General features: G+C 47.7%; 1 protein-coding gene across 2 annotated transcripts in view; it reads right to left on the bottom strand.

The window, feature by feature from the left end:
- Nucleotides 1–26,536, bottom strand: part of USP10 (ubiquitin specific peptidase 10) — a 943,776-nt gene that overhangs the window by 385,916 nt on the left and 531,324 nt on the right. For both annotated transcript variants that reach the window (XM_069636257.1, XM_069636260.1), the window contains one exon: nt 22,769–22,878. In XM_069636257.1, coding sequence (XP_069492358.1) covers nt 22,769–22,878 — 110 coding nt within the window. The remainder of the gene's footprint in view (nt 1–22,768; nt 22,879–26,536) is intronic.

Below are 26,536 nucleotides of genomic sequence, written 5' to 3'. Positions count from 1 at the left end.
GCAGTTGGAGAGGGCGGCGTGGGGTTGGTTGAACAGGCGAACAAAGTGATGTATCATTAATGTGATTTACAAAGTCTATGTTATTTGTTTTATGAAAAATGTATAAAAATGGTTAAAAAAAGGTCCTTTAATCAGTAACACGTCATGCAAAGGATGGGATGCAGAGTAACTCTTACACCAAACAATCAAACCGACTTGGGAAGTTGGCAAAGTCTCATTCGACTGTTTTAATGTCAATTGTCTAAAATGGAGTTATAACGGACATCAACAGATGTTCGCTCATGTTCTCTCCTAGCATTTCACATGAAAATACACTCAAGTACTAAAAATTCATCATAAGTAATGTCATACTACATGGCATATAAGAAAAACCTATGCAGGATTGTGGTAGCCTAAAGGGGAACATCTAAGTATACTTTCTATAGGGACTGGTATTGTGATTGGGTCTCTACAGTCAGGTGGACAACTTATGCCCACCCCTAGTACAAGTCATCTTCAATAGCTATCAAGTACACAGAATACTATTGGGTCTTAAACTATAAGGGCTTTCGTTATACGGCCTTCTACAATTTGTTGGCACGCTTTTAACATTCGATTCACGTAAGCTCAGACTGCAGGTGCTGGGAATCGGACATGTCTACTTCCCACCCAATTAGCCCCTCATCTCTCATCAACCATGCCTTCTGCCATGAAGATCATCTTTGAACTTGGCCTTGTAGTAGATTCTCTTGTGTAGGCACACTTACACTTCTGGTCTGCATGCCCACCTTCTATTTCCATCCACGGCTCACGTGACAGGAGACCGCAATTCAGCTAATTTTCTAGCATTTGTCTTGAATTAACTAACTTGCCAGTCATGGTGTTCTTTCTTTGCAACTTAACAAGGGATGATTCAGCGCCTTCAGTTCACTGTTCTTCATGGATAGATAACCAGTTCTTGGCTGCTTCAGCCTTTGATACCTGTTAGGCAGAAACCTGTGCAGTTCCCTCTGGGACCACTGCAAAAGATTTAGGACTACAGGTGTTTGGCAGTAAACCCACTTGGTAGCAGTCTGTACCACACAGATTCACTTGGTAGCTGTGGCTGAGCAGTCAGACTTCCCTCAAGAAGAGTTAGGCAGTATACAGAGTATTCACAATAGGTCAAAAGAACCTAATAGAACAAGTAAACACTGACCAGAGCTTGGTGTAAAAGAGATATAATTATTTATTTAAAACCACATCTAGAAAAACACACAGGCACTAATAGTAAGCAATCCAAAAACATGGTCACTAAAAGATATACACTCCCTTAAAAGAATATTAGACAAGTCTTAAGTAAAGCCCCACTTATTTTCAGACAGCGGTGAGTGCTTAACGTAGATGGCACTCTAATAATTCGTTTTAAAAAGGGAGAGAAAAGCAGAGAATAAATTGAAACAGATCCCAACACTTTTTCACGAACACAACAAGAGAGGAAGGCAAAGTAACACCGTGAGTTTAGAGTCAGTAGGCCGGATCCGCTTTAAGAGGATCAAAACGAAAGCCGGTCTGGGGTGCGAAGAGTAGAAGGTAAACTGGTTGTGCCCAACAGTCAGGGGAAGAAGCCTCTCCAGCCGGGAGATCTTCTCTGTCGTCGGGAAGTGGTGAGTCGGTTCTGCAGGGCTCCACCGGTGGTGTCATCGTGGTAGGTCGGCTCAGCTTCTCCCTCGTCGGATTCTCAGGTCCTGTGGTGACTTCTGAAGTTCTAGTCCCCAAAGCCCTGCTTTTATGCAGCATACCCCCATTCACTCAGCCTAGCTGTCAATCAAATATGCTAAGTGGTGGGCCAATCACACAAGAGTGCGACTTGAGTTACCAAGGTAACTCAGTCCAGGGTGCCTAAACCCCCTCCCACACCTCCTATGTTCCCAGACAGAGTGGCACCACTTTTGGAGGCTTCTGTGGAGAAGCCCGCCAAAAAGTGGAACAAATGGCTCGACTTGGGTTGGAGTCACAGAAGAGAACACAAACGCCCTTTTAGAATAGAGTCCTGGCAAAAAATACCAACCGGCGAATTAATATTAATTAAATAAACCGGCGGTATGTTTGAGGCTATGAGAATTAAATAATTAAAGTTGGTAGCCTCAAACAATGGGAAAATCCCATAGGGATATATTCGCGGTCGAATATAAAAAGTAGTATCCACTGCCACCAGCCAAAACTCGATCAGGGGGGACGGAGACATGCCCCCTCGACTAACAGACCCCAGGGCAATCGAATTGCCCCGACCAGTACGTCCACAATATGTTGGTTTGTACTGGTTTCTGTTAATAATTTGGGACTAGTAAAGCCAATGGTGACTTTACATGCCCTGGGAGACAGTCAGTCAGTCCCAGGGTATGGAGTCTATGGTGGGGTGTCATTATGACACCCCTGTGGCACTGCACGCAGGGTGCTGTGTAACACATAATAAAAACACATGAGACCCTATGGAGTAAAGGACCACATAGCCCATAAAACACATTAACAGTCAAAGGAACACCATAAATCATGTCCAAGAGTGGGAGAAAAAGAGTCTCACTCTTGGCAGGAGAAAAAAACAAACTCCAGAAATCGAGCAAAGCTGCTGGGGGACTCACTAGGTTAGGAAATTCAGCCTAAAGAGAGAATTCTCCCTAAGAATACCAGGCCAAACAGCTTCACCCTTCAAGTCCGCAATGTTCAGCAAATTAATTCTTTGCTGTGACACACACAGCTCTCAATCCTTCTTTCTCTGTGGGTTTTGAGCTTACTAAAATTGTGACATCGAAGTCCAGATTATATATAATGGTGGCACCACCTGCAGTCTGTTCACTATGTATAGCCAGCTTTTATGATTACTTAAGTCTACTTGCGTTGCTGCATTTGTACAGTTATTAAACAGTTTGCATTTTCTGCAGTGTGTCACACACATATTACTGCATTTGGATGTTCACTCGATTCCTTAACTTGTCATCAGCTTCTATAAAGTTCCATACATCATCTCTTATCTTCTTAGCGTGTCCCTCTCACTTCTTTTGACATCACCAGCTTCTTTCTCCTTTTTTCATTTTCCTTCAGGGATCTTTTCCACAAGTTTGTCATCCGTTTGTGCATACATCTAGTATGGCTTTCTTAATGAATACCTTTGCGCGAACACTCGTCGCGGTACGGTCACAATTACTGGTGTCAAGCATGGTGCAGTTTCAGACGTCTAACATATAGGCAATAGGGGCGGGGCTTCTAGCAGAGGCATTCGGCTGTTCTTCTAAAATGTGCTTAATCATCCCATTAGCATGGTTGAAAGGCCAACACGTCCCATCCGGTCAGGCTTCCAAAAGACCCTGTGCAGTACCGTGAACTCATGGACCTGGACATCACAATCCAAAAATTACTCTGAAGGAGGAACACCAGCCTAACAACCCCATTAGTGGCTCAACCCTTCTCACATCCTGCAACCAGCCTCAATCCGTCCCTGTTGTCAAACTAGTCTCCTTCCAGTAGCTCTACATTGATGGTTGAAGCACTGTGAGGCTTACTCCATTACTGCCTAATGCATTCCAGCAATGGACGTGGATTTGACTCTAGAGCCAGGCGCTCACAGAGCGCCAACAAAATTATTTTCTGCTTCTGGTATCAACCGAACGTGCAGTTGATCATGCTGTTCAGTTGCCTGATATTTTATCGTACGTCAGCCATCAGTGCAAACTCACGTGTGCATCTCACTCTACTCGAATACAATTTTCTGCCATAGGAGGAGAGCCCAGATTGCTGGATTGCATCAGAACTATACTTATGAAAACAAATGTAGGTGGAACCCCTGGATTCAACACATCTTGAGCCAGCAGAACCTCAAAGTCAGTGAGCAACTTTTTGTTCGACATCAAATGCAAGATAGAAGGTGCTAATCTGTCGGTTTCACTTCGGCTAAGACCCAAATGTCGGCCATTCCCCCTATGCTCACTGGCCACCGGTCCAGATGCTGAGCAGAAAACACCAGGTGATGTTTCTCAAAGTCTGGAAGGCTGTATACTCCACATTCCAAGAACTACTGCAACTTCCTCAGAGTGATGTATGTAGGCTTGCCCTCCCAGATGTATTTCCACACCAGGCTGCATAGCCCTTTAAACACCTTCCCCAGTGCACAAAGTGGAAGCATTGACAGAAAGCTTTACTTTCAAGAAACAGTTAACTGGAGTTGCTATTGCCCCAAAGACAGTTTGATGGCGGCCCACCTCTTAACATCACATTTCAAGCTCCCTATGAAATACCCCATGCTTTGCCTAGATAAGCCAGTAACATCCGCCTGCAGGGAAATCCTCCTGTATTTCAGTTTTCTGGCACAGCACTGCTGACCGATTGCATCCAGATCACTCCTGACAGGTCTTGGATATAGTGAGGACCTCAGACCTGTCCCATTAATGAGATAGCATGAAATACTTCTGAATGAACTCCAGGGTTGCTTTCATGGAGAACACTGAATTCTTTACAACTAAAAGCGGGCAATCTGTGTTGAACCAAACCTTCTGGAGAAACCTGTTGTAAGCTCACATCTACAGCTTCTAGGTTTCCTAGTTCCACTGCCAGCACTTCCACAGACAAGAACAACAGGAGTTGTTGGTCTTAAAACCTGTAAGTACCTCTTAAAACAGTACCGTGATTATTCTTGGTACAGCATTGGCCTCTACAAATGAAGACTACTGCATACTTATCGAACCTTCATTGCAGTCAGACAACCGAAAACAACTTGCACCAGCCAGTATTTATAGATCCATAGAACGTCTTCCAAAGATGGTACTTTAACTTCTATGCTTTCCTATTAAACACAATAGCACAAAACTGACAATATTAAAAAGACAACTGATTCACATTCCTGCACCTTTTACACAGCATCTTTCACAAACTTGCTCTGTGCAATATACCTGCCACTGCATTTCGATTACAATGTTTTATCGGAAATCATTTTTATCAAAGAAATAGCAAATCATTTAATAACGCAAACAATATTTTTGTTGGACATTAAAAAATCCTTAATTTTTTTAAAAAAAAGGAACTAAATACTGCGGCTAAAACTTTGTAACAGAAAAGGTTTACACATCCAAATTAAAACAGATAAGAGTGCTTTCTGGACGGCGTAGTAGATATGGGCCATGGAACAAAGACAAAGTGCAAAAATGTGCCTAATAAAATGCATGCAACATTAAAAACTAAGAATAAAAGGGCAGCTGAAAACAAGGGGAAAAACGGGTCAAAAAGTGATCAAACGGTGGTCCAATTAGCGTGCAGTTCAGATTAAAACTCTTATTCAATGTTTATAAATGATATGAGAGGTCTCGGAAAACATTAAAGCTAGAGCCCATCAGTTGTAAAACTGCTCCAGCTTGGCACACGCCAGGTTTTGCATATGAACCAGGGTACTGTCCAAGGTTGTCAATTTGCATTGGAGTTGAGACTTGGATCTAGAGAAAGATTCAGATATTATGCACATTTAAAACTACTTCAGCATTATATCAATGCATTGTACAGGAGGAAATAAAAAGTAAAAAAAGGAATTATTTCTAGTCTTGAAACAGTAGAAAAGATCAAGCGCTGGCATTCAGCAATGCTATCAGGGGGTGGGGCTCTAAATGTTAACGATAAAGAATATTTATACTGCACATTATCAACAACGCAGTGGTGCTCTGGTGGCACTGAAAACGTAAGAGGGTGGGTTAGTAGCGCATAGCGGGACAAAAAGGTAGAGCAAAATGTTTTTGATGTTCTGTTTGCAACTTCAGTTCAGTTAGCACAGTTCGCGGAGCATGGGTGTGGGTTATGGTTCGGTAAAGTCGCATCTGCTGTTGTGCGAGACTATCGATGTGTGGTTTGTTTTGTTGTTGCAGTGAAGTATGTGCGGATTGCTGTGCAAGGATGTGGTTGTGTTTGTTTAGAGTTTGAGAGGTGTATCCAGAGAGGAGAGTTGAGCTTTAGCGATTGGTCAGTGGGGCTTTTATGTTGCTTTGGACAACCGTCACTCGCCGAGTCCCTCCTCGTGTCCTGCACATAGTGGTATTGTCTCCATAACTGGTTGGTGGTCTATGAGTGGGAAGGCGGTGAGGGCTCCTCCCTTCCTTCCCAACTTTGGGTCGATAAGTGTGTGGTACTATGTTTGCTTTTAGGTTGCCAAAGGGGTTGCCTGCCATCGCCTCAGTATTTGTAGGGCAGGTTCCCTCCCTCTGATTTGTCGGTGCTCACTGTGTCACTGGGCATCATTAATTGGTTAGTGCACCCTTGTCTGCAGCTATGGTGTCTGTCCTTAGGCGATGCCTAGAGTAGGTGTTGGCATGGGAGTGGGTATATCCTGGGTTCCTTCCCTTTTTTACTACTCTTTCCCGTCTGATTGTGAGCTGAAGAGAATTTTGTACGTTGTAAACAAGCCAGAAGCTTTATTTTCCCAATCAGAACATAACTACATAACTGCATTTGTTTTTGTTGTGATGCAGTGGTGACAACAAAAGAATAATGTTTTTGAATATGGGGGTAGGGGGGGTCGCATTTTGAGCACTCAGAAGTGAAAGCCGTTAAGTTAAGTGACAAATACAAGGCCAATGGAAGGTCTGCTCCGAATTACTCTTCAGATTGGAAAGGAGTTGGAATTGGTGATGGTTTATTTTTGCACAATATCTTCCCAAAGGTGAAGACACAGCAGCATGCTTAGTGGGTCGATTTGAACCATTTTTAATAGGAGCACTATTCACTCTCGATTTACATCATTGCATAATTGTCAGCATTTACAAGTGTTTAAATTGACATGGACTATGCTGTTCTTGGGATCAAACATTTTTTCATGCTTAGTGTATCTTTTTAAACGTTGTTCCAAAAGCATCAAAGCAAGTTAACTAATTGTTCTTGTGTTTTTGATTGTTGTCCGTTTCTCACCTCTCGGCCCCCACTCCTGGTTTTTCTTTCTCCCCCTTTTTTTAAATGCCTGCTGATGCCCATATGGATGATCAATTTATTTGCTGGGACACTTTTTAAATATTGGTATTTGAACATATGGTCTGGCAATATTGATTGCGTTTTCTAAAATTGAAATTCAGTACGTTGGAAAACAATATATGTGTTATATGTGTATCATGTGAGAATACTGGTACATGATATGGTCCGATAATGCACATTTGGTGTTTTTCACTTGGAATTCTGATAATCGGGAAATATATGGATAATGTGATGATTCGATATGACATGCATTACCTACTGTAATAGCATTTCTGATGATTGTATCTGCTTAGATTCACATGCTGTGCATATAGTCCGACATCTAGCGGTGATCACGGAGTATTGCATCTTTCGAGGATCTAAAGGCGACGTAGACATGGGCGTGCCTGTAAGACTGACCCCAACGTGACATGTAGTGTACCCAAAATCCCTCACGTGTGGAGGTCCCTCTGATTTTTGTGCCGTGAGGGAGCCTTATGACTACCATGAGGGAGTACAAAGAGAGAAAGGTGCAAGATGTCCTATGTCCCTTCTACTCCAAGAAGGGAGGAAGGGCGGGCACATGTGAAGAAGATATATTTATCAGAAATGCTATTACGGTGAGTAATGCATGTCTTCTGAAGCTTGTGAATCAGCTTAGATTCACATGCTGTGCATGGACTAGCCAGCAGTACCCAGAGATGGTGGTGGGATGTGTGAAGGAACAGTACCAAAGTGATGTCTAAGCACTGCTTGTCCCACCTGAGAGTCAGATCTAGAGTGGGTATCTAGGCAGTCGTAATGTGTAAAGGAACTCCAGGTTGCTGCTTTACAAATGGACTCAAGAGGAACATTTGCAATGAAGCCCCAGTGCCACGAGTAGTGTGTGCTCTAGGCTTGAAGGGCAGATCTCGCTTAGTAAAAGTATAGCACAGTGGGATACAGTTTACAATTCACTTTGAAATGTCTGATTTAGAGACAGGGTCACCCCCCCTCAACCAGCTGCCACTGAAACGAAAAACTGGTTTGTTTTTCTTAGTGGCTTTCTGTTTTCCAGATAACAGATCACTGCTCTCGTCATATCAAGAGTGTGGAGGCTTCTTTCTGCCACGTTAGTGGGGTTTTGGGAAAAAAAGTGGGTAGTTCTATTGATTGGTTCACATGGAACTTTGAAATAAATGAAGGCGCAAACCGTGGGTCAGTGCGCAGGACCACCTTATCCTTGTGAATCGTGACAAATTGGTCTTGAACTGAAAGGTCCGCCTTCCTGCTGGCAGTTCACTAACTCTCCTTATTGATGTGACTGCCAGCAGGAAGGCGGTCTTGTAAGTGAGTGCTTTAAGACTAGCCTTATGCATAGGTTTAAAGGGTGGCCCCATTAGTCTAGTCAGTACAACATTCAGGTCCCATCCGGGAGCTGGGTTGGAGATGGGGGGATGAAGTCTTTTAACCTCCTTCCAGAAAAGCCTTGATCACAGGAATTTTCCACCACAAAATCTTTTTCTAGGATGTGGTGTAAGCAGAGAGTGCAGCTAAGTGGACTTTTAGAGAATTGAAAACCAGGCCTGAATCTAGTAGGCGAGTCAAGTACAGGACAATATGTGTTGGTCAGCAGTCAATGGGATTGATGCTCTTGGAATTGCACCAGATGACGAAGCGTTTACATTTGTTGGATTAGCAATGTGTTAGGTTTCCGTGCTTCTTTAAGTATGTGCACGCATCTTAGATGAAGTCGGAGGTGTCCAAACGCTATGACTTCAGGAGCCAGGCTGTAAATTGAGAGTGTGCAGGCATGGATGAAGTGTTCCCCCCCCCCTGCCATGTGACCGCATGTTGTACGGGCATGGCCACTTCCTCGCAGGTGAGACTGACGTAGCCATCAGATGAGAGCGCCAGGGTTGGCAGGCCCACATCGGCCACCACAATCATCGTTACTGGTTCCTGGTGCATCTTGTGCACTATCTTGTTGAGTAGGGGAGTTGGGTAGTAGGAAGGGGATTGGGGGACGCATAGACAAATTTCCCTGACCATGTTTTCCAGAGACCATTACCCTTGGAGCGGTTCTGCAGGTACCTGGAGGTGTAATCTGGGCATTGTGCGTTCTACAGAGTCGCGAACAAGTCGATCTCTGGGAAGCCCCATTCTGCGAAGACGTTGAGAACAAGGTCTTCGGGCAATCGCCACTCATACTCTATGGCTAGTGGTAAGTCTCTGCTGAGCACATCCACCAGAAGATGGAGTTCCCCTGAAACGTTTTGTGACAGAAACATCATCTTGTGTTTGAGAGCCCTTTTCCATATGTTCTTTGACAGTTTGGATAGCCCTGGAGAGTGAGTGCCCCCTTGCTTGTTCAGGTAATACATGGCTGTGGTGCTGTATGTGAGGACTAGGACTGTCTTTCCCTGGAGGTGTGCTTGAAAAGCCTTCAGGGTTTTGAATATGGCTAGCAATTTCAACAGGTTTATGTGGTTGGATGCTACTGCTGGGGACCAAACGCTGTTTGCCGTCTGATGAAGAAGGTAAGCCCCCAACCCCGTCAGATGCATCTGTGGTGAGAGTGGCTTTTACTGTGGGAGTGGTGAAGGTATTCCTTCGACCACCACTGCAGAGAGAGTACGAGGGCTGCCGAGACAACCACTACATCGTCCTATTGTCCGCTGGCCTGACACCATTGGCTCGAGAGCCACTCTTGCATGGGGAGCATGCGCAAACGTGCGTGTGGGACTAGATAAATGCAGGAGGCCATCATCCTTAACAGTTGCATGGCTTTCATACCGTCACCTCACGATTGGCTACATGGTGAGGGATCTGGAACAGCATGTTTTGAACCATCACGTCGTAGGGGAATACGAGCCAGTCTTTGGGCCGAATTAGAGCCCCCAGAAATTGTTCGACTTGGATGGGGTCTAGGCTGGACTTTTTCTCGTTGATCGAGAATCCAAGACTGAAGGAGATCTACCGCCTTCTGGGTATTTCATAGGTATGTTCCGTACAAATCCCCTGTTATTAGCCTGTGATTGAGGTACAGATAGACTGGCATCGACTGCCTGCGCAGGTGAGCCGCTACTACCACCAGTACCTTCGTAAACACCCTTGGTGCTGAGGCAATGCCGAAGGGAAGGACTTTGAGCTGTCCTCTATCATGAATCTTGGGTACTCCCTGTGCGCTGGCAACATTGAAATATGAAAGTATGCATCTTTCATAACAAATATTGGCATTTAATCCCCCTGTGTTAACAGTGGGATTACTTCCTGCAATGTTGTCATTCTGAATTTTTGTGGCTTGACAAATTTGTTCGCTGGGTACAGGTCTAACAAAGGGCGCATGGTGAGATCCTTTTTGGTTACAAGGAAGTACACTGAATAAATACCATTGTTTACCTGATGAATGGGGACGACCGCTATGGTGCCCTTTTCCTGAAGGATCTGCACCTCTTGCAGCAGAATCTGCAGGTGTGCTGGCGATAGGCATCTGGTTCATGGTGGACGGTGAAAACCAATACAATAACCGTGGGAGACTGTCTTGTGCACCCACTTGTCTGAAGTGACCCCCTCCCATGCGCGAAGAAAGGATGTTAAACGCCCCCCCAGCCGGGCAGGCATGGGAGGGTACCCGGACTGGCGAGTCATTTCTGAGCAGAGGCTGGGAGCCTCTTGGGGTGGAGTTCCTACCACTGCCTTTGCCTCTTCGCTGTCCCCTCCGCTGGTATTGGCTGTTGCCAGCTGCACCTTGTCCGGAGGACCATAGTGGACCTCCTGTGCCATACTGTTTGTGTGTAGAACAGGAAAAAGACTGGTCAAGAAAGGAATAGAGAGGGTTACCTCCCCGTTGATAGGGTCTAGCAGTGACCTGATTCAGAGACTTAAGAGTCTCGTGCTCTTGTTTCACAGTCTCTAAGGCATCATCCACAGCTTTTCCAAACAAATTTGTGTCTTCCACCAGTTTATTAGGGATGCCTGGGTTTCTCGCTTAAAACCAGAGTTCTTGAGCCAGGGGTGCCTTTTGAGAAAAGTCCCCTTGGCCAGTGACCGCCCTGCTGTCTCTGCTGCATCCAAAGTGTTTTTTAGGATGTTGAGGGTTGCCAGTTTCCCTTCCGAGACAATCGCCAGTAGGCGTGATCGTAGCGGTTCCAGGACTTCTTGGAGACCCTCCTGAAGTAGGTTTGACTGCACATCACTATAACTCGCAAGAAGGGTGGTATTATTATCGATTCTTGTTGAATATGCAGCTGAAGTTGTGACGCACTTGTAGAGGGCGTACAACCCTTTTCAGTAATTTTTCGGGTCTCGCTTCTGCAGTAGACAACGGCACACCGGCCCTCTTCCTGGTAGTAGTGACGACCAGGGAGTCTGGAGTGGCATGCCCCCGGATGTAAAAAGGGTCAGAAGGAGAGGGGCGAAACACCTTTTCAACCCAAGGGTTGATGGCCCTTGTAAGTGAAGGGGACATCAAAGAAGGTGCAATGCGCTTTTTGATGACATTTAGCAGTGGGATTGCCAAACGTGTTTTTTTTCCTTTAGGATGTCCTCTACAAAGTCAGTGTCTTGTACAGCTTCCTGCGTGGCAATTTGGATATGGTCCGCAGCCCTTGTCAGGATTGCATTAAAGGCCATCTGATCATCAATAGGCGAAGCTTGCCTCTGTGGAGGCAAGGAGGAAGGATCCAGACAAATGGAGTCAGGGGTTGGAGTGGGGGAAAGCCAAGGTGCTTCTTCTACAGGCTGACCTGGACCCCAATCTGGGCACTGGTCGGGTGTGTCCTGGCCAAAAGAGTTGTCTTCCTGACCATAGGGATCCTCTTAGACCTCTTCAGGTTCTGAGAACTCAAAAACGTCTTCTGGGGGAGTTTGACTTGAAAGCTTCTGTACCTTTGGAAAACTAGGGCAGGAATCCTCCTCCCTAGGTCGCTTAGGGGTAAATGTCACAAACTGATAGTTTGTACATATAGCTCTCAAACCTCACTCTGCTCCAAAGGCATGAACCAGAGGGGTCAGGAGGCAGGAATGGCTTTCCAGGAGGAAGAGTGTCCTTAGAAGGAAGGGACTATCAACCAAAGTCTTAGAGAGGGGCTGGGACCCTTCAGAATACTCCTCATGACGAGAGGATGTGGTTTCCGGTTTATTCGCCGCCGAAACAATGTTTACGAGACTCTCGAGTAGCTCTGGTGGATTAAGAAGAGATTTTGACATGCCTGTAGGTGTCGACGTCTTTGTCTCCGCCAAAACCTTTGGGGCAGGTGCGCTCTCAGACAGCGCGTCGGCACTCGTAATTTTTTTTACAAGAGATGCCCTTATGGGTGGAATGCCCGGATGCATGCCGAGACGATGGATGCGGGGAGGGCGGGCGATCGTGAGGATCGGTAGGCGCCGGCAAAACTTTCGATGGGCTTATTGGTGTTGGATGCTTCCTCAACGTATCCGCTAAGGGAGCTTGTGGGGTTGTCTGCTTAGCCCTAGGTGCTGCGGGTGTGCCCAAGTCGCCAGGGTGTGATCTCCCCATAGCAGTGTTGGCGGGCCTGCCCGTCGGGGGTGGGGACTGGAAACTGGGAACCAGATGGTTCGACAGAAAGGTCCATGGCCTCCACATCAAAGCCATGGGTGCCGCTAGAATCCTCGTCACTCGAGGCGACGGCGCTGACGGGGAACCACATTATGCCTGCATTGCATAGGCCGCCCACCGTTTTATCTGCCTGTCTTTTAGCGTCTTTGGACGGAAAAGATTGCAAGACTTGCAGTATCGCTCGTCGTGGTCACGAGGGAGGCACTTGCGATGTGCGTCTTTCCACAGGTATTTGCCTTTACATGACGGGCAACATTTAAGTGGTGTCCTCTCTTTAGTAGAGGTAAAGGGCGGCAGCCAGACCAGAAAGGGAAAGAGGGGAGAAGGAAATGCATTCTCAGAGAATCAATCCCTGGGACCTACTCTCCCTACTGTATAGGTCTGGCCAGAGGGCCGAGGCCACGCGGTCGACAGCATCGACCGATTCAACAGTCACTGAAAGCAGTAGTCTTTGGCATCGGGGTCCACAAGTAGCCATCGAAGGTGAAAGTCGAAGACTAAACTACCATCGGTCGTGGGACAAAAGTTATGAATCTGCAATATATCTTTCACAAGCTCCGCATAAGGCGAGCAACTAGTTGGGTGGAAAAAAAACAATCTGAGTGTCCTCGATGTGAGAGGGATTTTGGATACACGTCACGGATAGTGTGACAGGCAAGCCCATGTCAACATCCCCTTTCGATCCTCGAAAGAAAGATGCAATACTCCGCGATTACCACTAGATGCCGGACTATATGCACAGCATGTGATTCAAAGCATATGCACAAGCATCAGAAATGTTTATTATGCATCAGGATGGGTATATATTTCAAACAGCCCTGACCTACGCCAAGGAGTGGCCAAAACATGTGTTTGTTGTAGAAGAATTGTTTGAATAACGAACTTATAAAAAACACCATTGCCAAGCATAAGTGTGTTGGAGTGATTATTGGATTTGAATTTTGCTTCAAATAGATTAGAAGGGCGCTTGGGCGCGGACATCCTGGGTTTATCCCCAAACGTACAAATCTACATGTTCACCACAGATAATTCAGTAACGCATTAAAAAACGTATTCAGCAAAGTAGTTAAGTAAACAAAACACAATAAATGATGGAACCAGGACACAAGTTAATTCCCTAACTTAAGCAGTCCAACCCTAAGAAGAATGAGGCCTTGCAATTTACTTGTGTTGGCAATAGTTAAAAAGGTTAGTTGACAATTCTTACTAAAGGGAAGTATTTGAGTTCTTATATTTCAAATACTCAACCCAGGGTTGACCGCCAAAAGGTGAGAGGAGACAAAGGGAGTTGTTCCCAATGTTATTTTATGGAGAACAAGAGCAAGGCGGATGGTGCGGGGGGTGGGTCACTGGGGACTCAATCTTCTGCCACTGATTACGGTCAGTGATGCCCAGGAGTTGTGGGTACAAGGATTCTTCTAATCGGGTACAACTGCAAGATGCACTGATGCTGGCCTCCACAGGCTACTTCATAGGTTGGAGAAAGGAGAGTACCGCTAACGGTCTTCGCACACAGAAGACAACCAGCTCCCTGCCTGTCATGGTCACAGAAGCTACTCCAGGACAGGATGCCTTTATGCTGGGACACAAATGCGGGGAAAAGGCGACTTGTGAAACAATGTAGTGACCACCAAAGTTTCAGGCTTGAAAGTGGAATAGGGATGCTTCTGCCGAATTAGCCCACAAGAGAGCTGGTCAGTCCATCGTGCAGTCCAGGGACACTTTAAAAGGCTCAGAAGGGTAGGATCCTCGAGAAGGTGTCAAGACCAGATGGTCCTACTACTCAAGGGCTGAAGTACTGATCAAGGCCGTCGGGAATCAGGTAGACACACAGGGCATCACTAAGCCGGACAAAGGAAGGGATGCTGAACCACTGCAAGAGTGGTCTTCGGATTATCATCAGGCTCTTCTTCGAGGGATTCTCAGTTCCAACGATCTCAAGAAATGTGTGCAGAGACCCTCCTCTCTTACAAAATCTGAGCTGGAAACAAGTCCAAGCTCACCAATAGTAAGGATCTGCACCATTCAAACAGCCAGTCGTTGTCCAATCCGGGACAACTACTGGTTTCATATTTGTCCCACACTAGACTGTTACCATGGATTTTGAGTGGGACTAGACAGTCCCATCCCCTTCTGGGCCACACACAAACGCATCACTAGCCCGCAAAAGCAGCAGCTTTCCCGGGCAAGTGCTTGACCTTATAAGGGATTTCCTGAACTGGCAAGGCAGAAAGAAGGCGAAACGACAATATGGCCAAAGAAGCCAGCAATAATCTTGTGAATCGCTATTTTAGGGCACTAGCCACATTTAGTAGCCACACGCACACTAAAAATACTGCATAAATGGTAAAAATATATCTGTTGCCACCAGCTTGTCTTAAGGCACATATAAAAGTATCCCCCTTGCACTGCACTCTAAGGTGCTGTGTGCAAGGTTAAAAAGCACGAGAATTCAGTCTGAAGGACTAAGCTGTTCCCCATAACAATGATCAAAAGGGAAGTGAAACTGAAGGTTTTACTTCCCTTCAAAAAGTCAGAACAGGTTCAAAATCAGAACAAAAAGATGGGGAAATCCATAGAACCTATTGAGGGAACATTTCAAAAAGAGAAATCTTTCCCAACAACCATCCCCATGGTTAGGCAACGGGCTCCATCACAGATGGTATAGAAGTCATTGCACACATCATTCCAGTAAGACATTCTCATTAAATTTAGCAAGACACCATGAATACAATTGGTTGTACATCTAAGGGCTTAGGGCACAGCTCTACAACACAGTAACCTAATAAGAAGCTAGGATTGTAAAGAAGCATACACATCCCATCTTATTCAATGCATGTTATTTTCCATGCATTCTGGAGTTAATTGTTTCGTCTTTCCCCGTATAATAAATCATGCACTACAAGTCCGGGAATGCAAAATATGGAACAAATTACTTACCTGTAACTGTTGTTCTCCAGCATGGGTCTGGCATGATTCACATGCTCATGAATATTCCCCGTCGTCAGGCTGGGAATCCTCGGTAAGGAAAAAATTAGTATCAGTTTTGTTTCTGATCTGTCTTTCTCAGTAGTAACCAATCACTGGTCTCTGGGTCATACTGCCCCCAGCCAATGACTGCCCTCTCCCTAAGCCCCGCCTCTGGCAGCCATCTTCAGATTTGGTAGCACGCAAACTGGCAGTATGACCAAGTGAAGAGCAGTAGAGGGGCCGGAGGGAGGGTTCGCATGTGAATCCATGCCAGACCCATGCTGGAGAACAACAGTTACAGGTAAGTAACTTGTTCCTTCTCCAGCATGGGGTCTGGCATGGATTCACATGCTCATGAATATAAGAATACATAGCAGTACACATGCACAACCACGGGAGATGGCAAGGCTCAACATTAAGCATTACATAAAACTCAACATTAAGCATCTCTTACCTCCCCACCAGGCTCACCTTAAGCGAACAGGTTGCACAGCACTGCCTGGCTGACTCTGGACTCCCCCCTGGAATCAGGTCGACGCAGTAGAATCTCGTGAAGGTGTGCGTCAACCTCCACGTAGCAGCCCTGCAGATGTCCAGCAGGGGCATGCCAGACAAGAACGCAGTGGTAGCAGCGATCGCTCTGGTCGAATGGGCTCTCGGACGGCCCGGCAAGGGTCTGTTTGCCAACCGATGACAATGCATGATGCAGCCGGAGAGCCATGTGGAAATGGAACCCTTCGAGAGAGCCATTCCCTCGGTTCACAGGTTCAAAGTTCACAAACAGCTGTGATGTCTTCCGAAAACTCTTCTTTCGGTCCACGTAGAACTTCAGCGTTCTAGCCACATCCAGCGAGTGCAAAGTCCTCTCGGCCGGAGACGAAGGCGACGGGAAGAAAACAGGTAGCACCAAGGGCTTGTTGAGGTGGAAGTCAGACGGCACCTTGGGCATAAACGAGGGGTGCGTCCTCAGCACCACCCTTGTGTCGTGAAAAGTCAAGTATGGAGGCTTGCAGGATAGGGCCTGGATCTCTCTCTCACCGTGCAGAGGCGATGGCCACAAGAAACACAGTCTTCCACGACAGGAATTTCAGCGGTGCCGAATGCAGGGGCTCGAATGGTGCCCCCATGAGCCTGGTCAGAACCACGTTGAGTTCCCACGCCGGGGCTGGGGCCTTCACCGGCGGGAACGATCGGAAAGTCCCTTCATAGATTCCTTCACCAGGCGATGGGACCACAAGGACACCCGTCCTGTGGTTCTGGTGTATCGGGAGATCGCAGCCAGATGTATCTTGATGAAGGCGTGAGCCAGTCCAGCCTTGGCCAGCGACAGTAGGTACGGCAGCACTTGAGGGGCCGTAATCCGTAGAGGGTTAATCTTCTGTGCACGGCACCAGACAGAGAACCTCTTCCACTTATGTCCGTAGCATTTGAGAGTTGAGGACGCCCTGGCTTTTGCAAGGACCTCTCTGCAGTCAGCCGGGATATCGTACCCTCCAAACTCTAGCGCTGCAGGAGCCAGGCCTGCAAGTTCAGCGACTCTGGGTCGTGATGAAGTATGGCACCTCCTTCTCTGGAGAGAAGATCCGCGTCCGCCGGCAGCTACAGTGGTGGGGACGCTGACAAGTCCAGAAGGTCCGGGAACCAGATCAGCCTCGGCCACGCCGGTGCGACCAGGACCATCCTGCACCGGGACCTCTTGAGCTGGTTGAGGAGTCGGAGCAGCAACGGCAACGGAGGGAACGCATAAACGAACAGGCCTTCCCAGGGGAACGAAAAAGCATCGCCCATGCTCCTCGGCTGGGGAAACCTGCTGGCGAACCTCTGGCACTTGGAGTTCGTCGCTGTCGCGAACATGTCGATCTGGGGTTTTCCCCATCTTCGGAAGAGTCGATCCACTTGATCCTGACGTAGTTCCCTCTCGTGACACGAGCGCAGCTCCCTGCTGAGTGAGTCGGCGATGGTGTTTTTTATCCCTGCCAGATGAAAGGGCACCAGAAACATCCCTTGGGCGACGGCCCAATGCCACAGATCCTGGGCGTCCTTGGAACGGGCTGTGGATCTGGTTCCTCCCTGCTTCCGGAAGTAGAACATCGTGGTGTGTTGTCGGTGAAGATTCTCACCACCTTGCCCTTGAGGGATGGGAGAAAGGACCCGAGGGCCCAGAACACTGCACGGAGCTCCAGGATGTTGATGTGGAGCGTCTTCTCCTCCGGGAGCCATAGGCCTCTCGCGTGAAGTTCTCCAGTGTGCCCTCCCCACCCTTCCAGGGAGGCATCCGTCGTCACCGTTATCTGGTGGGATGGGGTCTGAAAGTCTGTGCCTGCCGTCAGATGAGTGTGGGTGCCCCACCACCGGATCGCTCGTCGGAAGGTCTCGTTGAGCAGGATCCTGTCCTCGAAGCTGCCCGTCGCTTGGATCCAGCGGGAGTCGAGGAACTCTTGCAGAGGGGCGCATCCGAAGCCTGCACAGGCGCACGAGATATATGCAGGAGGACATCCCGAGGAGGGACTTGATGGACCTCACCCTGGCCACGTCTGTGGCCAGCAGGCGCTGCACCTTGCCCAGGATGGCCTTCGTCCTTTCTTCCGACGGTGAGGCCAGGCGCGCCACTGTGTCGAGCTTTGCTCCCATAAACAGTGCGACAGGACCAGGTGGGATTTGGGAAAGTTGATGGAGAATCCCAGGTCCGAGAGCAGCGGGACGGTCTTTGCTATGTGATCCACGGTGAGCTCCCTTGTCCCTGCTCAGATGAGCCAGTCGTCCAGGTAGGGGTAGACGTGGATCCCTGCAGGCGCAGTCGTGCCGCCACCGGTGCGAGGCACTTGGTGAACACCCTGGGTGCGACTTCAATCCAAACGGAAGGGCCTTGAACTGGTAGTGCCGTCCTTGGACCACGAACCTGAGGAACTTTCAGTGACCTTTCAGAATGGTGAAATGGAGTGTACGCATCCTCCAAATCCAACGACAGGAAATCGCCCTCCTCCAGTTGTCCCCCAGCACGTGCTGGAGGGTGACCATCCGGAATTTCTGTGCCTTGATGTATTTGTTCAGCCGTCGCAGGTCCAGGATGGGGCGCCATCCTCCTGTCTTTTTTTTTTTACTAGGAAGTACCTTGAGTATACTCCGGAGCCCTGGAGCCTCTTCGGGACGAGCTTCATGGCACCTTTTTTGAGCAACGCCCTCACCTCCAAGAGTAGTTGAGGGATGTGATTTTCCTTCCTGACCACGGGTGGGACGCAGGGGCACTTTTTTAGAAATTCGAGGGCGTGCCCAGGGCCAGGGTGTCCAGCACCCAACGGTCGGTGGAGATGGACTCCCACACGCCGCCGAACTTCGCCAGCCGGCCTCCCACCGGGGTGCTTCGGTGGGGGCCCAACCCCGCTGTCAGTTCAATCTTGCCTGGCGGACGCCTTGCTGCCTTGGCCTCCCTGGCGACGACGGCGGGGTCCCCCCGACTTGCCTCGTCCTCTATAGGCTTCCTGCGACAAGCAGCGGGCCGCCTGGCGGTACGTAGAGGAGCCACCGCCGAATCCCTTGGAGGCACTCTGCTTGCCTCCGACGCTCCGAAAGGACGGCCTCCGTTGCCGGAGGACGCCTAGGGCCCTAGCAGTCTCTGTGTCCACCTTGATGGCTTGGAGGGACTCATCCACCATTTTCCCAAACAGGTTGTTCCCGTCGAATGGCATGTCCAGCACCTTGGCTTGCACATCCTGGCGGAAATCCGTCGCCTTGAGCCAACCTCGTCGTCTAAGGCAAACGCTGTTGCCTAGCTGGCGGAAACCGGTGTCGGCAAGGTCTGTTGCCACCGTAATGGCGTGGTCCGACGCCACTTCGCCTTCTTGCAAGATCTCCAAGGCCTCGGCCTTCTCGTCATCCGGTAGGAAGTCCAACAGGGGGGCGATCTTGAACCATAACTCCCTGTCGTAGCGGGCCACGATCGCAAGGGCGTTGGCCGCCTTAATCGTTATTGCCGCCGACGAGATAACTCGTCCCATTGCGTCCAGCTTCTTCCCTTCGCCGTTCGGCAGGGAAGTTGACGTTGAGACCGACGCCCCCTCCCCCCGCTGCTTTCTTCTTGGCCGCCGCTGAGACGACTGAGTCTGGGGTAGGTTGTGCCCTAAGGCACAGAGGGGCCGTGTCTGGGACCTGGTACTACTTCTCGTACCAATCCTTCTTGGCAGGCGTCGTAGAAGGGTTCTTGAGGAGGGTGAGACCCTCGTCACAGATGTCATCCAGCAGAGGCACGGCGAGGACTGACTTCCTCCTGGCCTCGCGCCGTTGGTAAAGGAAACCTTCCTTCTCCTCGGGCAGAGCTGAAAAAGCTCGGATGCCCTGGCGATCATTGCGTGGAAAGATCCGATCTCATCGGACGGGGAGGCCGGGGCTGGTGATCGGAGCTCCGTCCCATCGTCACCGCCGTCGATATCTGTTGTGACCGTGTCTGTTCACGTGTCATCCCCAGGGACGGGGACGTGGGTAAAGGCCGAGCAGGCCGCGAGGATGCGAAGGGCTGGGTGGATTCGTCTTCTCTTGTTCGGGGGGCTTCCCATCGGGACCGGCTCTGGTTCCTCCGCCGGACCTGGTACCGGGTCCTCTGTCGGTGGTAAGGGCAATCTCGTCCTTATCTCTGAACATAAGGATTGTATCGCCAACAAAATGGCCGCCGAGTTATCCTGCGGCTCCGGAAGCGACGGCTGACTATGACCCTCACCGCCGTCACTTTCATCGTCACCCTCGTCGGGATCCCTCCCGTGGGGACGGGCCTCCTCGACGCCCTCGTCGAGGCCCTCTAGGACTTCTGCCAACTCCTCCTCGGATGTTGTGTCCGTGTCCACAATGGCCACCGCCCCCCTCTTTCTGCCGGGGTCTTCACGGGGGTCTTTTCGATAGGTCTGAAAGAGGCTTCCCTCCGCGGAGGCAGGGAGACTCTGGGCCCCGAGGTCGCCTCCACAGGCTACACCAGGGCCGCCACGACTCCCTCGATAGAGGCCTTGGCCGGGTGAATCAAGGCCTTCACTGCCTTAGGCGCGTTTGAGGCCTTCACCTTGGGGGGAAGGTCACCGCCTCCCTCCCCCTCGGCCGAATCCTTCGAGATCGACCGGGGCCTCTCCAGAGGCTTACCCGGGTTCTCGGATTTCCTCTTCCCCGAACCAGAGCGTTGGCTCGTGGTTGATGGTGCCGGGGAAGGTGCAACCTGTCTGGCAGCCGAAGAGCCCGACCGTTCGGCGGTCCTGGTGCCTGCGGACTCGCGGTGCTTTGCCTTCTGTTGGGCCCCTGTCGCCGGGGTGCCCTCACAGGACTTCGAAGACCGCTCGGACTACTCCCACTTCTTCTCACCTGACGGACTCCTTCCTTCCAGCCAGTTGGAGAGACGAAGGTGTCGGTCCCTGATGGTCCGTTCCGACATGTTCCTGCAAAACGCACAGTCCTTCTCCATGTGCGTTTTGTCCTCATGAAGGCAGTAGAGACATTTTGAATTCTCATCCTCCTTGAACACATTCTGTAGCTGGAATCCAGGGCAGACCCTGAACAGTTTTCCGGGCGTCGAGCTTCCTTTCTCAAGGGCCATGTTCGGGTAGGCCGCAGAAACCTCTGGAATCCTCCAAGAAGCGTAACTCGACAAAATCTTCACCCTTGAGGGGCGTAGAAAAATCCGACACGGATCCCAGTTAATCGGATGTAAAGACGTTGGAGCTTGAGGCTCTATTTGACCGAAAAATTAGAAATTCTCTTTGAAAAAGCGCGAAAATGCAGCAAAAGCTTGAGAGCTAAGTACGAGGACTCCCAACACTTGAGCGTGTGGTAAAAATCTGAAGATGGCTGCCAGAGGCGGGGCTTAGGGAGAGGGCAGTCATTGGCTGGGGGCAGTATGATCCAGAGACCAGTGATTGGTTACTACTGAGAAAGACAGATCAGAAGCGAAACTGATACTGATTTTTTCTTTACCGAGGATTCCCAGCCTGATGACGGGGAATATTCATGAGCATGTGAATCCATGCCAGACCCCATGCTGGAGAAATATATATAGAAATGGACTAACATTACCCACATAGAATGGGCCATGTTGGCATGTGTACAATACTAGCCTCTCATTAGAATGTGTTACGGCGATCTACAACAATTATTTCCATCTTCAAGAAGAGGAGAAGATATGGACCCCTTAGCCGATCACCTAATCATTTGTTGGCATGTATTGTGTCGAAGAAATAAAAAAAGTAAAAAAAAAAAGACAAGACCATAATGAATTGAAGCATGAATTAAATCAATGGGTATGTTATTTAGAATTGTTTTACCCTGGCTACAGCGGGAGCGATTCACTTCACTGTAAACTAACGGCATGATGTACTTTCTCTTGGTAACAACTTAGTCAACTAAGTCTTACCTGTTATTAAAATGAAGTTTACAAAATACATAACAAAATTGATATCTGTTGGCAAGACCCAGTTAACGCCTAAAAAGGAAAGTTAAAAAAGACTTCAGAACACATGGGCATATGTGTGTCCACGATCATTGCCTCCAGATATTAATTTGATTTACTCCCAGGGGCCGGGTCACAATTTACCTACAAAGTCTTTGTAGTATAAAAGACTATTAGCATAGTGTAACATGAAGTAGAGCTTAAAGCAGAGTTGACCAAAATGAACCTTCATCATATAGGCAGCAGCCACAGAATTTCACGAAGTTGGCTATTTACCAGTTTCCATCACCTTTGCCTTCTATGGCATCTATTGTGTTCACAGGGTTTAATGAACTTGAATGAAATCTATTTTGTACAGAATGTATTGAGAAGTGGGACATGCATGTCTGTGTTCCCATTCACCCTCAAACTCCAGCAGAGAAAAGTCGTCCATGATATCGGTATTAACTCAGCTCATTAAACATCTATTCATATTCAAAATTGGTCAACTTTCCCCAAAAACTGGAGTTGCTCTCACACTGTGTAAAAAACACTTCCACAGCTCATTAAAATTGCACTACTATAGGTTGCTAAATGAATTCAACTGTTCTGCAAGATTAGTTTAAAGTGCCAATCGCCAACATGTATCTGAGCCAAACACCAGATCAACCAAAAATGTTATCGAACATTACACTTTTGAGAATAAACATTAGGTTAAGTGACTTATGAATAGGCTAACATCGAATCTAATGTGCAGCTTTGAAACACTGGAAACAAAAGAAAACGTTATTAAATACATTTATATTAGTCCAGTGTGACGAGTGCCAAAACTGCACAAACTATAATAATCTAAAATATAGATTACTAAACCAGCACTTTATTATAGGATTTAGTTGGTTACTTACAAACTGTCCATCATGGGTGTCGACGTGCACGGGCGCTCTGCTTTCGTGAAAATTGGAATGGACTTCATAAGGTGATACATCGGAGGGCAAGCAACTAGTGCCTGTAATGTCTAGTAAACCATATTAAGGAAGAATCATGTGACACAAGTATGTAATTACATTTGAATCCGGAATTAATATTGCACACATTCCTATAGAGTTGCTTCCCATCTAACTTTGCAGGATCGAGAAGAAATTAGATCAGCTGCAACCCAGTGCCAGCATTACTTCAAATGTTGCACAGAAATTAGAAACCCATCCAAATGCTGCCCAGAAATCAACAGTCTTTAAAGCAGGCACAAATAATTATTCTGCCTCGGAAATGTTACATCATTCCGTATTCTTCACTTTAATTCCTGTACATTATCAATTATGGGTCACATTTGGGTACAAATATTTTTAGCATCGTACCTTCCTGAATAAAAGTAATTTAGTTTTACAATTGTTGCAAAGAAATATTCAATACATTTTGTGTGGTGGAAAACTTTTGTGCACCAAACTGGCACAAGGTTTTGACACCAAATGTTCTAGTGTGGGAAACAAATGTTACTCTCCACATGCAGGTAATTAATACATTTTGGATAAGTTGATTGCCAAATCTGCATAATTGTTCTTCGCTTTGGAAAATGTGACTGGCAAATAGTCTTAACATTAATTGGCAAAAATGAACGCAACCTAGCAAATAGCATGTGCAAAGGCAGAGTCGGACGCCCTGAGCACCGGATCAGTCATTTTTCAATAAGCTTTCCCTTCTTAGAGGTATTTCAGCAGTTTTTTCACTGCTGTTTTCTCCCGTGCTGCTCTCTTTATTATTCACTTTTCTTCCTGTGTGCCCCCTTTTGCTACATTTTTTCTGTGAAGTTAAGGGGACACATTCTAGTCACCAGAGTTCAAATCAATGCATAGAAGCGGGACATATTCTGCTGATGTGGTAACATGCCTTAACATATGTGGTTCACAACCTGCAATCATTTTTAAAATGAGGCAACCCAGTCTTTTATGAAGAAGGCATGGTGGAGCTAGGGCATTGATGGGTAGATCAGAGCAAGGAACACTGGTTTGGCTCTGAGTGCCAAACACAAGGGCTAACAAAAGACCCATATCTGGTTACATGCCTCCCCAGGCCCATAACACAAGCACCACCCATGCCATGCTGCCACCTATGCCTCACAATACAAAACATGGACAATATGGCAAATCTGGAACAGAGACACAAAATGATTTGACCAAATTGAAACACAATAGTGCAATCAGGGAATAGAGCCCTGAATACACTCTGAACAGTTTGCCACATATCGAATGTTTTATGGCATTTACTTGAAAAATTACATCTAAACCAATCTGAGGGGGACTCTGGCGAGCTTGTGGCAAGATAGCGCTGACATCTGAGCTCCAACAAATCACAGGCAAATCCTGCAGTCCCTTTTGTGACGAATCCCAGAGTACTGTCACTGCTCCCTGCTCCCCTGGGGGTACTCCCTACTCAGGAGGCCAAAGAGGTGAGGCCGAAACCAGACAGTTTCCCACCCCACCCACTCGGCGTGAAACTCATGGGGAGTGAAATCCTCTGAGGGACCAGTGACGACCATCCTGGGAGAACATGGTATGCACCCCGTCCTACTGCGTCCCCTCGCTCCTCTCAATTTACTCCAAGCTCTACAGTTCCCCACAAGTCTATATATTTTTGAAAGGTAGGAGACCCCTCTACACAGACCACACTGGGATGAGGAAGAGTGAGAGCTACCCAGATGACGTTCTTATCACAACTGACAAGAAAATTAGGCAAGGAGGAAAAAGTCTATTGGGGAACCAACATACATGTTACAGTCAAAAGTCCAACTCAATCATAAAAAGGGAAGGGGCACTGTATATGCTGAGGCAGATCCTCCTCCGTGGAGGAAGCGAGAGATGGCTGGATGCTTGCAGCAGAGAATAGGGGACACTGTTGAAGCCTTGCTGAACACACACAGTGTACAGAGCTATCCAGGCTGGAGGTACAGGAGCCGGACCACACGGTCAGATTAGGAGACGCAGGCCGAGAGGGGCCAAACCTGGAAGCATGGCAAGGTGACACAGAGATTGAAGGAAGGTGTGCAGTAGTCCACAGCAGCAAGAGAGAGTCCCGCAAAGGTACCCGAGCAAGCTTGTAACGCCACAAACGTTACCAGGGTAACCGTAGAGGGTGGTAGTGATTACGAAGAATGAAGGAGGCAGTTGGGGAGAGAAAGAACCCCATCTTCCTCGTACCAGTACTCAGGGAAATATACAAACCGGAAATGTGAGAAACAGTGCGTGGCAGGTTAGTGAACCAGGCCTGAGCATCAAACCTGAGAGGGAGGTCTGCAAGTACAGTACATCAGGATCTGCCACCCACAAGAAGGCAGGTAAGTCCTGCATGAACAGTGCAGAAGGGCCAAGGACCCAATACAGTCTAAACAAACAAGCAAACAAGGGGCTGAGGTCCATGGCAAGTCGGGGAAGCCCTGCAACAGCATAAAGTGGTCGGTGGTGCACAGGAAAGGGAAGATACGGAGCAAGCCGGGGAGACCCCAAGCCGCCTCAAAGGGGTATGGGACCCACACTAAAGTGAGAGAGAGAAGTACGACGAATAAATAGAGGGCTCGAGAACCCAGTGACAAAAAATATCTACTTTCTGTAACAATAAGAGCTACAGTAAAGTGTCAGGATAGTAAAACAGACTTGATGCTACACTTGTCAACTTTGCTTTCTGGTATTTTGTGTGAAATACCACTTCCGGGGAAAATACTACGATAAGAGCTACAGTCAAGTCTGGCGGAGAGGAAGAAATACAGTCAAGTCTGGCAGGATAGTGAACCAGATTTGATGTATGGCATTTTTATGGAAAGATGCAACTTGGGAATAAGTTACAAATCAAGTCTGGCAGAATAGAGAACCAGACTTGCTAAGACATTAGTGAAGTGGAAGGAGAACAGGGGAAGGGACTCCACCAACCCATACCCTCCTTCCTTCCTTGTAACTTGCGAACTGTATTTTTGAAGGTAAGACGAGAGAAAAGAGGAGGGAAGGCAATTCCCTGCTAATGTTATGTATGTTTATTTATAATTTTGTATAGCGAACCAAACCCGAAGGTAACTGTGTGCAAGCAGTACAAGTAGGCTTTAGGCTTAGGTTACAGGTTAACAATCATAATATTAAAGATACAAAAGTTGGAGAGATTTACAGTTCACCATATTGCAGGGTACAATGTTAAAGATATGTACAGTTGCAGAAATGTCATTGAAGTGACGACATAACAATCAGAGAGATTACAAGGTACAGTGAAGGAAGTATTTACAATTATGAATTTGCAGTATGAGTGGTAAGTAATCAGTCAGACAGGTACATACAGCCCTCAGTATGATTAGGCGTTAGGATAGATACTATAGCCAGTGCTTATAGTAGCACGTCATTTTAATGTTGGGCCCTGGGGTGAGCGTCATTAGTTCTGATCCATTTCTGAATGTTACGTCTGATATGGTTATAGTTTTGGATATGGTTGCAAGAGCATTCAACACCAGGAACCTATAAAGTTATAACGGTAAGATAGCGCAGCGGGTATAGCGCTCGCTGTTGCGATCTGAGCGTGATCTGCAGGTCGCAGGTTCGAATGCCAGCAAGGCCAACTCAGCCTTTCATCCTTCCGAGGTCAATAAATGAGTACCAATTTCAGTTGGGTGATATTGTATGTAAATATGTGCTCTGTAAAGC

Source organism: Ambystoma mexicanum, chromosome 1q (genome assembly GCF_040938575.1).
Source record: "Ambystoma mexicanum isolate Mex_15411 chromosome 1q, UKY_AmexF1_1, whole genome shotgun sequence".
In the NCBI taxonomy this organism is placed as follows: Eukaryota; Metazoa; Chordata; class Amphibia; order Caudata; family Ambystomatidae; genus Ambystoma; species Ambystoma mexicanum.
Note: the sequence above shows the minus strand (reverse complement) of the source record. Positions and strands in the feature narration are given on the sequence as shown.